Here is a 20297-nt window from a genome sequence, read left to right as displayed (position 1 = left end):
CAAGCTTGACTTGCGAACTACCGAACCCACTTTTAGCACTGGACTTAACAGGGCATTCAGCTTTCCAGTAATTACATACTGCTTGGATCAAACTGCAGCACCCTGACTCCGTGTGGCCCTTTCTGGCTTACCACGGTGAGGACCGGCTCCCTCCTTCCACTGTTAACCTGCTGGGCAAAAGTTACTGCCATCCCCCCGTAGCAAGCAGCACTCGCAGTCACCACAGTGCGTCAACACATACTCATCTGGCAGAGCAGCGGCCGCTGTCTTCACTTTGTTAATTTATGTAGGTAGCAATGTGACTGGGAACAGACTTTAAACTGCTCCACAACGATCAAATCACACAAAGCATCATAAGTAAGAACGCCCAGTGAAGTACACCAACAATTAAAATGAGTAATTAACTCCCTGTGCATCTGCCTACCAGGCTTTTCCCAAGTCCTCAACCCCTGATGATATGCTTTTAACACTGACACATTAACCTTGCTTTCAGACACACCTGCCCTTTACCTGTCAAAACAAATCGCAACAGTAAGATGCTGTCAGCATCAGACCAATCTCTACTCTCGACTACTCGCTCACAAAACTGAGGAACCAACCGCAGATTACTGGCAACATCAAACCAGAGACCTGCTCCACCATTACCCAGACCTGACCTGCTCTCTTCCAGTTCAAGTCTCTTAATTTCCACCTGCAACAACAGTAATTCTTCGTGCTGCTCAAAGTTAGCCCAGTACTCAGTCCAGCTTCACTAGAGGCAGACGCATGAAACGTGTCCAATCCAGAACCAACAACATGCAGTTTACACTGGAGAACGCCCACTTCCAAAAGATTTGCTTTTAGAATATTTTTCACGTTCTCCTTCAAACACTTATCCCCAACATCCATCTTAAAATGTTCTGCGATTTTTACTAATTTCTCCCACAAACACCGCTCCAACAACTCCTCCGACGGAGCTCTCAAAAAATCCTCAACAGCCAAAACTGAGGAAAACGAGAGGATTAACCTCACCTGCCTGAATACACACAGAAGCCAAAACTGATGCGAAGAGAATGAGCTCAGTGTTACGCCGACACACTGGCAGCCAGAGCCCACAATACAACTGAACTCCCCCCCAGCCTTCAGGTGCTACCTGCAGCCTCGGCCTGCCCCCGAGATAACTGCTCCAACACTATCAATGAACTCCAAAGGGAATTTGCTCTTAAGCCTAACCAGGGACAGAACTGCAGCAATCTACTACGAACCGTGTACAGGACCACCCAAACACACACCAGATTGCACAACTCAGAGGTGGAGGTGTTTGTGAGGTGGAGGTCAGAAAGCACATATTGTCTGACGGCCACAGCAGTTTCACAAACAAAAGGAAATGCAGCGAATTTAACAGAATTATATTATTTTCAAAAGGGGCTTCAGGCAGAAAGGTTAACATTATATATCGTTGATCATCTCAAACACACACACCTGTCGGCTGCCAGAAACCCCAGAGTGGTTAGTAGCCTACTTGTATATAGAAAACCGCTGGGTGAGCGTGGGTGTGACAGGCTCACGCAATGCATCCTGGTACATGTAGGCGCTGCAGGCACGGCTCCGCTGGCAGTGCCGCTGAGGAATTTATTGCTTCAATGGACTACATGTACCATCAAGACTGACTGGAAATCCACTTGAAGAGTGCTGATGTTTCCCTTTAACAAAATTAAAGTAATTCACTATAATCAATTCAAAGCCATATATTGCTACAACATATCTATGACATCACTATACAATGACATATACTATTTTATGACCTCACTATGCTATGACATCACAATATAATTAGCAACAGGTTAATAAGTCATTAGCAGATGGTTCTTGTAAAAACAGTGACACAGATGTTTGCAGCTGCACAGGTTCTTGTAAGTTGACTTACAGAAATAACTATTTATTATTATATAACTCTTAAATCAACAAATTTCTTTGATCAACGTGACAAACACTTACAGCTCTCTGTGGACGTTTCGTGTAAACATTCAGTGTTTTTCACAAAAACTCATTGTCTCAGTCACTGGCTCTAAAACATGACGAATGTATTTCCTCAAAAAACATGTAATGATGGTTTTTAAATCTGTTTTGTTCACATCCTCGTTCACCGTTCTTCGGTGTCTTTGGCACATTACTGTCACCTGAAGATCAGTGGACTCGTGCATCAAACAGACACTCATAAAAACACTATTCTGCAGTGCCACTAAAACTGCACAGGCAGCTTTAAGCTAACTGCTCCTCACATCTACCGCAGCCTCAGAATAACTCCCCTTCCAGGACGGCGACTAATGATTATCTTCAGCATCTGGTAAATAAATCTTGTAAAACATCAGAAAAGGCCGAAAGACACCAGCGAGAGATTCAGTTTACTGGGACTGTGAAAACTCTCCCTTTTTATGAAGCTGGACTGGGATCATTTTGGCATTTCTACTTGAAAATGACTTAAATAATTAACCACTTAGCAAAATAGTTGCCAATTAATTTTCTGTCGATCGACAAATCAATTAATCAATTGTTGTAGCTCTACACCACTCCCAAACAGAAAACAGCTCATTTAAACGTGATGCAGGAGGAAGATAAACAGCAGCCACAACTTGCAAATTAAATAATTTGATCATTAATGGCGTATAACTGAATAAATGATGAATTAACTATTAATAAAGATGTACGTTACAGTTTATAAACCCATTTACGATAATATTCAAGTGTTGATTCGTTCTCACCAGCAGAGGGCAGCAGGCAGACTCTCCTCTCCAGTCCCTCCTCTCCCAGCGGGTTGCTGGTTTGATTCCCGTCCTCCGGGCTGAGTGAAGAGCGGCAGAGGTCAGCGGTCAGAGGTCAGAGGTCAAAGGAAACGTCTCAGACGAGCTTTCATTCATCTTTATTTTCACAGAAGAAGAAAAACATTCCACACAGACGGACACGTGTAGAAAAAAAACTGTCACTGGTGATGTCACTGTGATGGGGGGGGGGGGGTCGTTTCAAGGCACTATTTATTATATGAACATAGAAACAGGTGAGAGCAGGTGAACAGGTGAGGAGGTCAGAGGTCATCTGAGGACGACTCGCTTTCACTTTGAGCTACACAGATCAATACTGTTATCAGTGTGATCAATACTGTTATCAGAGTCAGTGAGAGGGTCGGCTGCTGTCAGGAAGCTACAGTGTGCTCGTCTAAACCAAAAATCATCATCATCATCATCATCATCAGGGAGGTTCAGGAGTCTTAGAAGTCTCTGATCAATAATCAATAAGGTTTCATAAAGGGACAGCAAGACGTTAAGTTAAATATAAACTCAGCAAAAGTCAACAGAAACTGACAAAAACAGAATCAGTAAAGTCACAGAAACAAGAATAAAGAAACAGTTTAAAGAGAAATCAGCAGAAATCAGTTACAACAGAAACAGAAGAAGCTGATTTCTGCAGGACAGAAATTAAACCTCGACTGAAGGTTTACGAACGAACCTTTAACAGACCGTTTAATAACCTCAGAGCAACATGTGACACGTGGGAGGTCAAAGGTCAGCAGGGAGGCGAAGACTGAATCCAAACGTCTGGATGTTACCTACATTTACACACCTGTACACTTACAGGTGTGCGTTCCTGTAAAGTCCAGAGGGCTTAAGTCTCCAGAGGCTCATTTGACCCAGAATTAACTTACATTGTTGACAATAAGAAAATTTAACTTTAAAGCGTTTAGATATATTTAGTTCATTAATGAAAATGACAGCATATTTAGCTTTCTGTGACAGTTAAAGATACTCAAGAGTCAAATAAAATATCAGATGTCAGATTACAAACATTCGGTGGATCATTGATGTTAATTAGGAACAGGGGACCAAACATTGACCCCTGAGGGACTCCATATTAACACACTGTTGGTTTGGACCTGAACATCATTTTCATTAACTCCAGATTATAATTTCAGTCTCAGAGCATTTTTATCCCCTCGCTAACTGAACGTGATCATATTCAGAGGCTGGACGTTTGGATTCAGCCTGAACGAGACACTCCACCTGCCAGCCAATCAATCAATCGATCGATCGATCGATCAGTTTAGGAATCAGCAGAGTGCTGTCAGACAGTCGAAGTAATAATTTCCTGCAACACATGAAATCAACACAGAGTGAGACACTTCTAACACTCCTCAACCACAAAGTGTGTGTGTGTGTGTGTGTGTGTGTGTGTGTGTGTGTGTGTGTGTGTGTGTGTGTGTGTGTGTGTGTGTGTGTGTGTGTGTGTGTGTGTGTGTGTGTGTTTATGTGTGCAGCCATGCATGCTGCAGACACTGCGCTGCGGTCGCTCTGCGGTCAGGCTGCAGCTCCAACATGGTCAACAGGAAGTCACTGAACTGAGCCGCCTGGTCCAGCGGCCACTCGTACTTCTCCAACAGAACCTCAAACAGAGCCCACGGCTTCAGGCTGGAGATGTGACGCAGCTCACCTGAGACAGGTACAGAGAGGTGAGACGGGTACAGAGAGGTGAGACGGGTACAGACAGAGATATTTTGTGATGGACATGAAACTCTCCTGGTTGAATCATCAGAACAAAAGACGGACAACTGTGTTAGAGATAATCAGGTTCTTTGATAAAAAAGAAACCTGTGGACATAAAAACAGAGGGAGAGACGTCAACTACGACTCCCAAGGTGCATTTCACTCACAAACAGCCAATTATAGAGCTTCACCTTCTACAAAGTGTAAAATTTAGCTCCAGCTCGCTTCAAACCTCTAACTGGCTTCTTCTCCATGGCAACAGCAGCTGAGGCTCATGGGTATTGTAGTATTTAGAGACAGAGAGAGAGTCCTGAGTTTCTATGTTCAGTAACAGTATGCACTTTCAATTTGCTCATTAAAAAAACTGCAATGGAAGCAGACTTAGTGAATAAATGATGACGTACGTGAAGCATGTGACTTAAGTGACGAGCTGAAAGCATCAGCTGTGTGTGGAGCGATGAGGAGGCTGTAGCCTTCCTCACATGAACACGTGAAACTAACAGAAACGTCATGTGTCCCACATGGTTTCCCATCGTCTGAGCTTCCACTGGAGCTCTTTTAATGACGTCATCTCGCTGTGTCCTCTTCTTCTGTGATGCTTTAACGGCAGCGGCTGGAGAATTAGCTCCACCAGCTGTTTACCTCCATCAGCCAACTCCTAATAATCGCATAACAGTAACTGATGGAAACACATTAATTCACATCTTCTTTTAACTACATTTGGATGGAAACTTGGCAGACAGACAGACAGACAGAGACAGGCAGGCAGACAGGCTGTCTCACCTCTCCTGTTGAAGTACTCTCTGGAGTACCTGCCAGACAAAGCGAAGGGCAGAGGAATCGGCCCAAGCAGCTCGATGATGTGAGCGATGTGATCTGAACAAACAGTAAAAAACACACTGAGGTACTCTCTAATACACAACAGTTTGTTATGAGTCGTAGCCTCATGCTAAGTGTAATTCTACAGTGTAGTACTAATACTGCAGTAGTGTGAGTAGTATGTGTATTATAACGTGTCGTACCTTCGTCTCTGGTGTAATCTTCTCCTGAATGAGGTTCAAACAGGTAATCTCCCGTCGCCAACTCAAATGCCTGAAACATCAATCGATACATTAGTACATTGATCCAGTTTGTCGTGTGATCAGTGTGAACCTGCTGTTACACCTGTACACACACCTGAGTGAGTCTGACTGTCTGACTGTGTGTCTGACTCTGAACAGGTGAGCTGCAGCAGGTAGGAGAGGACACTCCTACGCCTGAGAGGACGGCCTGCCTGATCTGAGTCCAGCTGCAGCTGGTTTTATTACTGGATTTCTGCAGACTGCTGTAGACCACAGCACCTGAGGCCGAGTCCAGCTGGGAGGAGACCCAGAACACACTGGAGGGATCATATGTTCTCATCAGCTCCTCTCCTGTGGAACCAGGTCCCAGTTTGGGTTCGGGAGGCAGACACCATCTCCACATTTAAGAGTAGGCTTCAGACTTTCCTCTTTGATAAAGCTTATAGTTAGGGCTGGCTCAGGTGAGTCCTGAACCGTCCCTTAGTCATGCTGCTATAGGCCTAGACTGCCGGGAGACTTCCCATGATGCACTGAGCTCCTGCTCATCTGTAGGCATTGTTATCCCATTACTGCATGTTACTAACTCTACTACTAAATTTCATGTCACGATTATCCTGTCCAAAATAATTCATATTATCCCGATAATCATCACAAAACTCTTAAAATGGCACTAAAACATACTGGAATCACTTTACCTTTTGTTAAGAAACAAATATTTGTATTGCATCACAGATCACCTTAAATAAGGTAATCATAAATCATAAGGTCCCCTGCATCAATAAAGGATAAATAAATAATTAAAAACAGATTGTGTGAGTCTGTTCTTTCTTACATGATAATTCCTGTGTTTTTTAGATCAAGCTCTGTTTTTCACTCCTCTAGCAGGAAGTCAAATGGTACAGACAACAGTTTCATCACTGGCATCAGTATATTTAATTTCCCCTTGACTTAGGAAATACAGGATTATCCTTAAAACAAAAATAAAGTCCAACTGGCATTGGGCTTTTCAAGTCACTCGTGAGGATATTCACGACTATCCCGATAATGGAAATTCACCACGATCAACTTGAGTGTTTTTCATCCCTAGCCGCGATAAAATCGTATATCATCCCATCCCTACTAACTCGACATCTTCTCTCTCCCGTAGTTTTCAGCAGGTATTTCTGCATCCGGAGCTGCAGAGTCTGGATCTGGTTGTGGGCCACCTGCTGCCCCCGTGTTCCTGCACCCACTGCTACAATTATTATAAGTCGTCTTCTTCTTCTTCTTGTTATTATCATTATCATCATCATCAATTATTATTATTATTATTATTATTATTATTATTATTATTATTATTATTACGAGGTTTCTGCCTCTTAAAGGAAGTTTTTCCTTGCCGCTGTGGCCCAGTGCTTGCTCATGGTGGGATTTGTTGGGTCTCTGTAATTAACATTATAAAGAGTTCGGTCTGGAGCTGCTCTGTAGGAAAAGTGCAGTGAGATAACTTCTGTTATGAACTGGCGCTGTATAAATAACACTGAATTGAATCAGGTCTGGGACCACCGCAGGTCTGGATACTCTGTTCAGCCTCTTGAAGACTACCAGACTTTCAGGATCTCCTGCTACTGTCCTGCTCAGACCACAACACAGAAACTACACAACTGATCCCAGACCAGATGTATTGATTACAGATTATTCCACTTAGTGATTAATACACCACTGGATTAAATTATTGTGATATTACAAGACGATCATGTTCCTCTGACAGAGTCAGATTGTAAATGTGATGCTTCTGTCCTCAGACACATGAAGTGCTTGAATTACACTAACACAGAATGGATTTACACAAATGTGTAATGTGATTGAACTTTTAATTTACAGAAACATTAATAACATCAGACGCAAAGTGAGAACGCCGCACCATAATATAGAGAGCAACACAGTGAACTCAAACAAAAATTAAACTAAAAACTGATTCTTAAAAAGAAGAATCTGAAATGTCCTCAGTCTGATAGTAAAAACAAACAGGTTGGGGCAGCTGTGGTTTGTGTTGTTATAAATTTGAACTTAAACTTAATATAACTGTAAAATCACTACAGGCTGCAACCAAAGTCTTCTGATATTTTTACTACAGTTACTTCAGCACCTGGGCCCAGTGCTCCCAGTGCTCCCAGTCCCCTCAGAGAGACTCTCTCTGTGCATTGAGTTTGGTTTACTTATTCTCACACATCCACTCATTTCATTTCACTTTAATTGACATACAAGCCTAAAAAGACACGGCTCGGTCTCTGAACTGCTCAAACTAGAAAAACTACGAATGCCGAGTCCACGCTGACCGCTGACTCAGAAATGTGTCTGCTGATACCAAGACCTGCAGCTGGGTGAGGTGTGTGTGTGTGTGTGTGTGTGTGTGTGTGTGTGTGTGTGTGTGTGTGTGTGTGTGTGTGTGTGTGTGTGTGTGTGTACCATGCAAGCGGTGCTCCAGATGTCAGCAGGTGGTCCGTACTCTGCTCCAATCAGAACCTCCAGAGCTCGGTACTGTCTGGTCTGAATGTCCTCTGTGAAGTGTTTGTGCTGGACAGGAGACAGACAGAGAGAGAGAATCATGGCAGCCAATAGAAAACAGAACATCACTGTCACTGTTGGACAGGTGAGGCTGAGACAGGTGAGACAGGTGAGGCTGAGACAGAGATGCACTTCCTCCTACTATGTACAACATTGACTGAAATAAGGAACATTTCAATGAGCTCAACATTGAGCAGGGCCGATCGTGCTGATCAATATGTATCAACATAACAGTTTTCACTGCAAGTCTACAATTTTTATAATAATAATAATAATAATAATAATAATAATAATAATAATAATAATAATAATAATAATAATATCTTTTCTTACGTATCTGTATATATTCTAATAGCACATTTCTTGTGTTTGTTTTTTTCACACTTGCTTTGGCAATGTTAACATCTGTTTCCCATGATGCCAATAAATTCCATTGAATTAAATTGAATCTGATAGAGAAGAGCCGTCTGATTGTCATACTGACACTACAGAGAGGAAGAGGAGGAGATGATGAAGGTGTCTCACCACCCAGCATGCATTTCCCAGATCAGCGATCTTCACTCTCAGTTTGTGGGCGTTCAGAGGATCCAGAGGACTGAGGACGAAGTCTGAAGCACTGAACACTGAAACACACAAACACCAGGGACATTAAATCTGACTCGACTGATTATAAAAACGGCTCATATATAAAGTTCAGAGATGGTCTTCATCATGGCTCTGTGTGTGTCATATATATATAAACTTCGTCCTTCACCCTCCGCGGGTGGTCTCATCCTTCGAGCTCGGGTCCTCTACCAGAGGCCTGGGAGCTTGAGGGTTCTGCGCAGTCTCTTTGCTGTTCCCAGTACTGCACTGTTCTGGACCGAGATGTCTGGTGTTCTTCCAGGGATCTGCTGTAGCCACTCCTCCAGTTTGGGGGTCGCTGCCCCGAGTGCTCCGATGACCACGGGCACCACTGTTGCCTTCACCTTCCAGGCCTTCTCCAGCTCTTCTCTGAGCCCTTGGTATTTCTCTAGTTTCTCATGTTCCTTTCTCCTGATGTTGCCATCGCTTGGTATCGCCACGTCAACCACAACGGCTTTCCTCTGCTGTTTGTCCACCACCACGATGTCAGGCTGGTTCGCCATTACCATTCTGTCAGTCTGGATCTGGAAGTCCCACAGGATCTTGGCTCGGTCATTCTCTACCACCTTTGGAGGTGTTTCCCACTTTGACCTCGGGGTTTCCAGTCCATACTCAGTGCAGATGTTCCTGTACACTATGCCAGCCACTTGGTTATGGCGCTCCATGTATGCTTTTCCTGCCAGCATCTTACACCCTGCAGTTATGTTATATATCGCATCTCGCCCCCCCCCAAGACGGAAATGGGCGAGATGTATAGATATATATATATATATATATATATATATATATATATATATATATATATATATATATATATATATATATATATATATATATATATATATATATATATGTTCTTACCGTCTCGTCCGCTCGAGTATCCTGACTGAGTAGAAAGTGCTGACTCAGACGTCGCTGACATCACAGAGCTGGAGAACCCTGATAGTCCGGAGGCGGGGCTGGAGAACCGTCCGGGGGCGTGGCCATTACACCTGTCCTCCAACCAGGAGCAGGTGGACTCTGGGCTTGCTTTGCTGTTGGCTGCGGAGCAGGAAGTGTTGCCATTGATAACCACGGAGCCTGAGAGCAAAGGAGAAGCACATTAAAGTTTATTTAACCAGTTGTTACATTTAGAGTGGTGTTCTTATGGCAACTGACAGTATACTGACAGAACTGTATATTATATGTAGTTTAATAAATATTTAACTATTATATTATAGTGACACACCTCTCTCTCTCTCGCATCAGTGTTTACTCACAGTTACTGTCTGTGTCATCTGGTTGTATCACACCGTCCTCCTCCTCCATCCTCTGAACACAAGGACAAAAGGGAAACATTTTGTCATGTCCTGTTTCATTCTGATTGGCTGCTGTGATCCTGCTGCTCTTTAACAGTAGTGGTGGTAATAAGTATTAATATTAGTAATATTATAGTATTAATACAGTGAGACAAGTTCAAAGTGCAAAGAAATGTATTAGAACAACATTTAAAAACAATGACAAGGTAAATAAAATAAATTAAAATAGAATAAAATTACATAATTAAAATAAAATGAAACACAAATAGGGAAAAATAACAGACCTGAAAACATCGGGTTTGAAATTAACTGTGAGAAGCTTCTTATCGGATTTGTTTTGGCTACATAAATAACCCCAGCTCCCTGATCTTTAGCTTTTCCTCACTGTTGCTGTCTTTACCCACAGCTGAATACTGACGCATTCACGCAGAGCTGCAACTGTCCCGTACTAAAAGTTAATCCACACCACGTTCAGTCTTCAGAGACTGAAACTGCTCAGACAGCAACAGACCTGGAGTCAGTTACAGCAGCTGTTCATTACTTCAGACTCAAGTGTTTACTAAGAGGAGTTTAAGTTTAATATCTTGTTTGGCCTTTTTGAAAGTTGTTTCCACAGCCGATTGCTCTGATTGGACAGCGCTGCAGATGATGCCTAGCAACAGATTTACACATGACTAAAACCTTTACTAGCTGAGACATTTCTTAAGTTTTATTGATCGATTGATTATTACAGTAGTATTGTAGTAGTACTACAGTACCTGTATATCCATCAGTCTCTCATCCAGCAGTCTCTGTTGACGCTTCGCTTTCCTCTTCAACTTCTTCTTCTTGTTCTTAGACAGCTTACCAACACACACACACACACACACACACACACACACACACACACACACACACACACACACACACACACACACACACACACACACACACACACACACACACACACACACACACACACACACACACACACACACACACACACACACACACACACACACACACACACACACACACACACACACACACACACACACACACACACACACACACACACACACACACACACACACACACACACACACACACACACACACACACACACACACACACACACACACACACACACACACACACACACACACACACACACACACACACACACACACACACACACACACACACACACACACACACACACACACACACACACACACACACACACACACACACACACACACACACACACACACACACACACACACACACACACACACACACACACACACACACACACACACACACACACACACACACACACACACACACACACACACACACACACACACACACACACACACACACACACACACACACACACACACACACACACACACACACACACACACACACACACACACACACACACACACAGACACACACACACACACACACACACACACACACACACACACAGACAGACACACAGACAGACACACACACAGACAGACACACACACACACACACACACACACACACACACACACACACACACACACACACACACACACACACACACACACACACACACACACACACACACACACACACACACACACACACACACACACACACACACACACACACACACACACACACACACACACACACACACACACACACACACACACACACACACACACACACACACACACACACACACACACACACACACACACACACACACACACACACACACACACAGACACACACACACACACACACACACACACACACACACACAGACACACACACACACACACACACACACACACACACACACACACACACACACACACACACACACACACACACACACACACACACACACACACACACACACACACACACACACACACACACACACACACACACACACACACACACACACACACACACACACACACACACACACACACACACACACACACACACACACACACACACACACACACACACACACACACACACACACACACACACACACACACACACACACACACACACACACACACACACACACACACACACACACACACACACACACACACACACAGACACACACACACAGACACACACACACACACACACACACACACACACACACACACACACACACACACACACACACACACACACACACACACACACACACACACACACACACACACACACACACACACACACACACACACACACACACACACACACACACACACACACACACACACACACACACACACACACACACACAGACACACACACAGACACACACACACACACACACACACACACACACACACACACACACACACAAACACACACTCGCAGACACACACACACTCAGACACACACACACACACACACACACACACACACACACACACACACACACACACACACAGACACACACACACACACACACACACACACACACACACACACACACACACACACACACATACATACACACACACACACACACACACACACACACACACACACACACACACACACACACACAGACACACACACACACACACACACACACACACAGACACACACACACACACACACACACACACACACACACACACACACACACACACACACACACACACACACACACACACACACACACAGACACACACAGACACACACACACACACACACACACACACACACACACACACACACACACACACACACACACACACACACACACACACACACACACACACACAGACACACACACACAGGATGGAGAGAGAGACAGCAGAACAGTGAAGTTTCTGAACATCAACACTGTAACACTGTTGTTAAAGTGCTCTCACACACACACTTTGTGTTACTGACACTACACACTACTGAACACACACACACACTTCCTGTGCAGAGATTTGTGTTGTTTTGTTACTTGACAGTAACAGCAGAGAAAATACGACATGCAATAAATGTCTGCAATCAAACCAGTGACGTTACCATCACAGTGTGTATCTAAGCCGCTTGACCTCCTGGACGTCTCACTTCCTGCTCAGTTTGGTTGTTTTTACATTCAACAAGCTGGATTGTTTTCTTGGGTTTTATCCAATCAGTTAAAGGCACCTGAACCAAGTTCTCAATCTGAAATGGCAGTAACCAATGAGAACACAGCAGGTATCACACCTGAACACTTACCTGTAGATCCCTGGGAGCCATGCTAACTAGAGAGAGAGAGAGAGAGACATAGAGGCAGAGAGACAGGGAGAGAGAGAGACAGGAAGAAACATCAGAAACAGAGGAAATAAAGATGAAGACAGACAGACAGACAGACAGACAGACAGACAGACAGACAGACAGACAGACAGACAGACAGGTTAAAACTGTCTACAAAGAGAAAGGAGAAGGAGACAGTTTAGAAAGCAGACAGACAGATAGAAGACAGACATACAGGAAGCTGAAACCACAGCTCCCAGTAACACTGCTGTCTGACTCCAGTAGAGACACAAACTGTCAAACTGAAGTCAGAATTATTGAAGAGTCCAGGTAATCTCCTCATTTCAACGACTGCATCGTGAATCAATCTAATCACAACTTGTTTAATTGATTAACTGATTAGTTCCTAAAGTTCCGCCTCATGTCATTTCACACGGTTTGAGATGGTCAAATAAAATCTTGACCCAGACGATTTCCTGAATGTGTCGACTCGTCACAGGTCTCTGCTGGACGTTTTGACTCGTCATGATTTTCTGGGCGTTTTGACTCAGACTTGATCTCATGTTGGAGGTTTCAGCTTGTTTTCTCAAAAGTTTAAGTCAATGTTTTCGTGTCCCAAACAAACAGTATGAACACTTAATAAGACACCAGTATTTACTGTTTTCTGTCTTGTCCTTATCCAATCACGTGGCTTGCTTCTCACCTGATGACCCAGAAGGGGGAGGAGCTCCAGCTTTCTGCCAAACGGTTGCCTCAGCTGCCAATCTCCTGATGTAAACCTCATCAACATCCAATAAGATGTTCTCTGGTTTGATGTCAGTGTGGATGATCTTACACTTAGTGTGGAGGTAGTCCAGACCCTGCAGCACCTGAAAGCACACAGCCGAGTCACTGCCAGGGTCAGCGTGTCCGAGTCACTGCCGGGGTCACCGTGTCCGAGTCACCGTGTCCGAGTCACTGAGGACATGTCCTGAGTCACTGCTGGGGTCACCGTGTCCGAGTCACTGTGTCCGAGTCACTGCCAGGGTCAGCGTGTCCGAGTCACTGAGGACATGTCTGAGTAACTGCCGGGGTCACCGTGTCCGAGTCACTGTGTCCGAGTCACTGCCAGGGTCACCGTGTCCAAGTCACTGAGGACATGTCTGAGTAACTGCCGGGGTCACCGTGTCCGAATCACTGAGGACATGTCCTGAGTCACTGCTGGGGTCACCGTGTCCGAGTCACTGTGTCCGAGTCACTGCCAGGGTCAGCGTGTCCGAGTCACTGTGTCCGAGTCACTGAGGACATGTCTGAGTCACTGCTGGGGTCACCGTGTCCGAGTCACTGTGTCCGAGTCACTGCCAGGGTCACCGTGTCCAAGTCACTGAGGACATGTCTGAGTAACTGCCGGGGTCACCGTGTCCGAGTCACCGTGTCCGAGTCACTGAGGACATGTCCCGAGTCACTGCTGGGGTCACCGTGTCCGAGTCACTGTGTCCGAGTCACTGCCAGGGTCAGCGTGTCCGAGTCACTGAGGACATGTCTGAGTCACTGCCGGGGTCACCGTGTCCAAGTCACTGAGGACATGTCTGAGTCACTGCCAGGGTCAGCGTGTGCGAGTCACTGCCGGGGTCACCATGTCCGAGTCACTGAGGACATGTCTGAGTCACTGCCGGGGTCACCGTGTCCGAGTCACTGAGGACATGTCTGAGTCACTGCCGAGGTCACCGTGTCCAAGTCACTGAGGACATGTCTGAGTCACTGCCAGGGTCAGCGTGTGCGAGTCACTGCCGGGGTCACCAGGTCCGAGTCACTGAGGACATGTCTGAGTCACTGCCGGGGTCACCGTGTCCAAGTCACTGAGGACATGTCTGAGTCACTGCCAGGGTCAGCGTGTGCGAGTCACTGCCGGGGTCACCATGTCCGAGTCACTGAGGACATGTCTGAGTCACTGCTGGGGTCACCGTGTCCAAGTCACTGAGGACATGTCTGAGTCACTGCTGGGGTCACCGTGTCCGAGTCACTGAGGACATGTCCTGAGTCACAGAGATTATGTCAGAGTCACTGAAGTCACGTCCCGAGTCACTAAGGTCATGTACCGAGTCACTGTGTTTATATAGTGTGTATATCTGTATTTGTGTGTTACCTGTCTGATAATGGTCTTGACACAGATCAGAGGAAGTCCCATGTAGTTGGACTTGATGATCCATTTTAACAGCTGATGACCCAAAACCTCCAGAACCATACAGACATCTGAGAGAGGCTGAGGAAACTACTGACTGAAAAAGACAGACAGGCAGACAGGTAGACAGACAGGTGATGATGAAGGATACGGACTCCATTGACTCCAGAGATCTTGAAGTCGTCGATCAGCTGGACAATGGTTTCTCTATAGGGATCAGAGGGGTCACTGTCTCTCACCTGTATACAAACAGATTGGTTACCTGCGTACTGAAGACCTGCTTTAATTCAAAATCAGTATGTTGTTGTTATGGGAGTGACCAGGAAAGATGCAGTACAGATTGCACAGAGTTCAAACATCAGTACTGCAACAATAGCCCATTTTGTTTTATAATTATCATTCAGCTTTTTTTTTTAAATCCAAATAATTTCCTTGCAGCCCTGTGTTAAATGTTAGCCTAGTACCAGTCCACGGCCCGGGGTTTGGGAGTCTCTGCGGCAGATATAACCTGTGTGTGTGCATGAGACTCACACATCTGAGCAGTTTGATCTCATCCAGAGCCGTCTCAGTGTAATGCGGAGCGCTCTTTACCACCTTCAACGCCACAAAACGCTTCTTCCTATACACAGACCCAGATTCAGAGGATGTGACAGAATCGTAACAGAAACAGTGCAAAATCACAAAAATCAGTGTTTTTTAAAACAAGATGTGTGTGGGTGTGTATATTGTGTGTCATACTGTAGGTCCCAGCAGAGCCAGACTGTAGAAAAATGTCCCCAGCCCAGTTTTCTGACCACATGGTACCTCCCGTTAAACAGATCACCGATCTTCACCGGGTAGTAACCACCTGGAACACAAACAGAACAGAACTTAGTCTCTATGAGACTTAGGGTCTCTGAGTCTCAGAGGCAGTTTGTAGTTGATTCATCAGATCTGCGGCTGTACGTCTTAGACGCTCAGGTGAAGAGAGGAGCAGAGCTGTCAGCTGATCACCACATGGTGGTGAGTTGGATCAGGTGATGGAGAAGACTATCGGACAATTCAATTCAATTTATACAGCGCCTATTCATAACAGAAGTTATCTCATTGCACTTTTCCTATAGAGCAGGTCTAGACCGAACTCTTTATAATATTAATTACAGAGACCCAACAAATCCCACCATGAGCAAGCACTTGGCCACAGTGGCAAGAAAAAACTTCCTTTAAGAGGCAGAAACCTCGAGCAGAACCAGACTCAGGGGGGGCGGCCGTGTTAGGTTTTGAGAGAGAGAGAGAGAGAGAGAGAGAGAGAGAGAGAGAGAGAGAGAGAGAGAGAGATTTGGGGGAAGGGGTTAGGGTTAGGGAGGCACAATGCAAAGACCATGTAGATTTTTTTTTTATATAGTAGTTTGTTTCATGTGGGAGTTAAAGGATAAATCCTGATCAAAGATAACTCCGAGGTTCCTTACGGTGCTGCTGGAGGCCAGGGCAATGCCATCTAGAGTAACTATATCTGTAGATAATGTGTCTCGGAGGTGTTTGGGACCAAGAACAATAACTTCAGTTTTGTCAGAGTTTAACAACAGAAAGTTGCAGGTCATCCAGGTCTTTATGTCCTTAAGGCATGCTGAAGTTTAGCTAACTGGTTAGTTTCATCTGGCTTGATTGATAGATATAATTGGGTATCATCCGCATAACAATGAACGTTTATGGAGTGTTTCCTAATAATATTGCCTAGAGGAAGCATATATAAGGTGAATAGAATCGGTCCGAGCACAGAACCTTGTGGAACTCCGTGACTAACTTTGGCGTGCACGGAGGACTCACCGTTAACATGTACAAACTGAGATCGATCTGATAGATAGGATTTAAACCAGCTTAGTGCGGCTCCTTTAATGCCAATTACATGTTCCATTCTCTGTAATAGGATGTGATGGTCAATGGTGTCGAACGCAGCACTAAGATCTAACAAGACAAGTACAGAGACAAGTCCATTGTCTGATGCAATTAAAAGGTCATGTGTAATTTTCACCAGTGCTGTCTCTGTGCTATGATGCACTCTAAACCCTGACTGAAAATCCTCAAATAAACTATTGTTATTTAGAAAGTCACACAGCTGATTGGCAACTGCTTTCTCAAGGATCTTAGAGAGAAAGGGAAGGTCAGATATAGGTCTATAGTTGGCTATAGATATGGGACAGACCTGGTAAACCCAGATGTGTGCTGGTCTGGCTCCTGTCTGCGAGGTCTTTAACTCCCTCCACAGGAATATTTCTTGCATCACGGGGGAGGGTTGGGGACATTGATTGATTGAACTGCTCAGAGTTGTGGTCAGAAGGTCGCTGGTGTCTGTTGTGGCGGCAAACTGAGAATCCGCTGGTGGACACCACCTGTGAAGGAGGCCACCAAGCTAAAGAAGGAGTCCTTTTCAGGCCCAGGGGACTCCTGAAGCAGCAGACAGGCCAGAAGTACTGCAGCTTTTGTGTCACTGAAGCAAAAACTGAGGTGTGGGAGGAGCTCAGAGCCATTGAAGGACTTTCCCTCAGCCTCAAAGAGAATCTGACAAACAGTTAGATGACTAAGGAGGTGGAGGCAGGACTAAGCCCAGGCTGTTTTCAGAAGGGAGGAGAACTGCTGACCTGTACTGTCAGATGGTGGAAGAAACACTTTGAGGAACTCCTGAACCCAACTGACATGTCCCCTATAGAGGAGGTAACTGAGGTAGTTAAAAAAGCACAGTGGCACCTGGTGTGGATGAGATTCACCCTAAAATGCTTAAGTCTCTGGACATTGTTCTTTGATCAGGATTTATCCTTTAACTCCCACATGAAACAAACTTAAAGGACTGCCTTTCTTCACCTACATAACATTGCAAAAATCATCACATCCTGTCTCAAAATGATGCCGAAAAATTAGTGCATGCATTTGTTACTTCTAGGCTGGACTACTGTTATTCCTTATTATCAGGCTGCCTGAATAAGTCCCTTAAGACTCTCCAGTTGATCCAGAACGCTGCGGCACGTGTACTGACAAGAACCAGGAAAAGAGATCATATCTCTCCAATACTAGCTTCTCTGCACTGGCTCCCTGTAAAATCCAGAATAGAGTTTAAAATCCTTCTCCTCACCTACAAAGCTCTTAATGGTCAGGCACCATCGTATCTTAAAGAGCTCATAATACCTTATTACCCGACTAGGACACTGCGCTCCCAGGATGCAGGGTTACTTGTGGTTCCTAGAGTCTCCAAAAGTAGATTGGGAGCCAATTGAATTGAATTGTGATATCTGTGAAAGCTTATGTCAGGCTGCTGAAGGTGGTTCAGCATCTGATCAGCATCCTCCCAGACGCCTCCCTGTGGAAGAAAAGACCCCGGGGCAGACACAGAACACACTGGAAGGATTACATATCCCATCAGACTCTGGGGAAGCATCGGGATCCTCCAGGAGTAGCTGGAGGACGTGGCTTAGGAAAAGGACATATGGGTTACCTTACTTATCCTGCTGCCACCACGAGCCGGACCCAGATAAGCAATGGATCAAATTCTCATTACTCAAGATTTTGAGTCAAAACAAACTATTTTGGGTAATTTACTGTAAACAGAAACAGAAAATAAGAACCACAGAGTATTTATCATCATTAATGTTAAAAGCCTGCATCCCTTGTTGGTCAGTTCAGTTTTCTTGGATGAATCAGGAAATAAACTCTCACCTTTGCAGTAATCTGACGGGTCTTCCTGCTCTTCATCGTCAGAGCCCAGCAGCTGTGCAGGGGGCGGAGTCAACTCCGGTGGGGGCGGGCTCAAATTTGGAGAGGGTGTGGTCAGTTGAGCTGATGACATCATGGGAAGCAAACCAACAGGGGGACCCAGAGAGTCGAGAGGGCAGAGGAAGGAGGCGGAAGAGGAGCAGACTGGGGAGTTGAGGTGGGAGGAGACACTAGAGGTGAAGGTCACCGAGGTCAGCAGGAAGGGGTCGGGGTGGGAGGGGCTTAATGGAGGGGTGGGAGGACCTTTGGAAGGACGGTGTGCAGAAACTGACAGTAATTCAGAGGCATTGTGGGTAATATTGTGTGGTAAGGGTGGAGGAGATTTGAAGGGATCTACTTGGCCATCAGAAAGACGCTGAGTGACATTTTGAAGAGTTCTGTGAGGCAATCTGGAGAAATTCTGGGAACTATTCTGGTTAACAGTTGGCGGTGATTGGCTGGGACTGTGGGCGGGATTTTGAGATGTGGCGGGAGGTGATTGGCTGAAAATCCGAGGAGTGACTGGTGCTGTTAGGGGGGTGTTTAGAGGGAGCAGCGGGGCAGTCTGGAAAGTGCTTTCAGGAGGCACCAGGGGTGCTACAGGGGTATCTGTTGTATCTAGAAGGGGTGGTGTGGTCTTGAGGGTGGTCTGGGGAGGTGGTGAGGGGTTCGGGGGACACTCTGGGGGTTTCCGTGGGTAATGAGGTGGTGTATGGGGGTTTGTCGGGGTGCTGTGATGGATTCATGGACATCTTCAGTACATGTTGGCGTATTTCCTGGTGATGTGTTGGTTTCTAGAGTATTTCGGAGGGGCAGCTGGGTCGTTTGGGGGTAACTCTGCGACAGCGTTGGGGGGAGGCTGCTGTTGGCATTTAGACTCTGAAGGTCACAGAGGTCATCAGGCCTGAAACACAGGAAAATAAGGTATTACACCAGGGCTCCACAGGAAGATCGTCTAGCAGCATCTGATTTTGTAACTCTGAAACAACCTGACATCACACCCACCTCACTCAGTGATTGGTCAGGTATGTGGAGGTGAGAAAGTAGGCAGGGTTTGAGTTCTTCACACAACTATTTCTAAGACTGCTTGAAAATGTCCTCTGTTATCTATATT

General features: G+C 45.3%; 1 protein-coding gene across 5 annotated transcripts in view; it reads right to left on the bottom strand.

The window, feature by feature from the left end:
* Positions 1 to 2883: 2883 nt before the first annotated feature.
* The window catches only part of srpk3 (SRSF protein kinase 3), a 23481-nt gene continuing 6067 nt past the window's right edge, over positions 2884 to 20297 (bottom strand). For 4 of the 5 annotated variants that reach the window (XM_044211607.1, XM_044211606.1, XM_044211609.1 and 1 more), the window contains exons 3-17: positions 19148 to 20087; positions 16199 to 16307; positions 15992 to 16079; positions 15612 to 15699; positions 15425 to 15531; positions 14003 to 14168; positions 13282 to 13307; positions 10803 to 10895; positions 10006 to 10057; positions 9608 to 9826; positions 8648 to 8745; positions 8024 to 8131; positions 5537 to 5606; positions 5298 to 5390; positions 2884 to 4461 (exon numbers count right to left, since the gene is read on the bottom strand). In XM_044211607.1, coding sequence (XP_044067542.1) covers positions 4277 to 4461; positions 5298 to 5390; positions 5537 to 5606; positions 8024 to 8131; positions 8648 to 8745; positions 9608 to 9826; positions 10006 to 10057; positions 10803 to 10895; positions 13282 to 13307; positions 14003 to 14168; positions 15425 to 15531; positions 15612 to 15699; positions 15992 to 16079; positions 16199 to 16307; positions 19148 to 19280 — 1635 coding nt within the window. In that variant the 5' untranslated portion in view covers positions 19281 to 20087 and the 3' untranslated portion in view covers positions 2884 to 4276. Of the gene's footprint in view, positions 4462 to 5297; positions 5391 to 5536; positions 5607 to 8023; positions 8132 to 8647; positions 8746 to 9607; positions 9827 to 10005; positions 10058 to 10802; positions 10896 to 13279; positions 13308 to 14002; positions 14169 to 15424; positions 15532 to 15611; positions 15700 to 15991; positions 16080 to 16198; positions 16308 to 19147; positions 20088 to 20297 lie in introns of those variants that run through there. The other variant, XM_044211605.1, reaches the window with a different exon arrangement.

The sequence above is a fragment of the Siniperca chuatsi genome, linkage group LG10 (genome assembly GCF_020085105.1).
Source record: "Siniperca chuatsi isolate FFG_IHB_CAS linkage group LG10, ASM2008510v1, whole genome shotgun sequence".
NCBI classification, from domain to species: domain Eukaryota; kingdom Metazoa; phylum Chordata; class Actinopteri; order Centrarchiformes; family Sinipercidae; genus Siniperca; species Siniperca chuatsi.
Note: the sequence above shows the minus strand (reverse complement) of the source record. Positions and strands in the feature narration are given on the sequence as shown.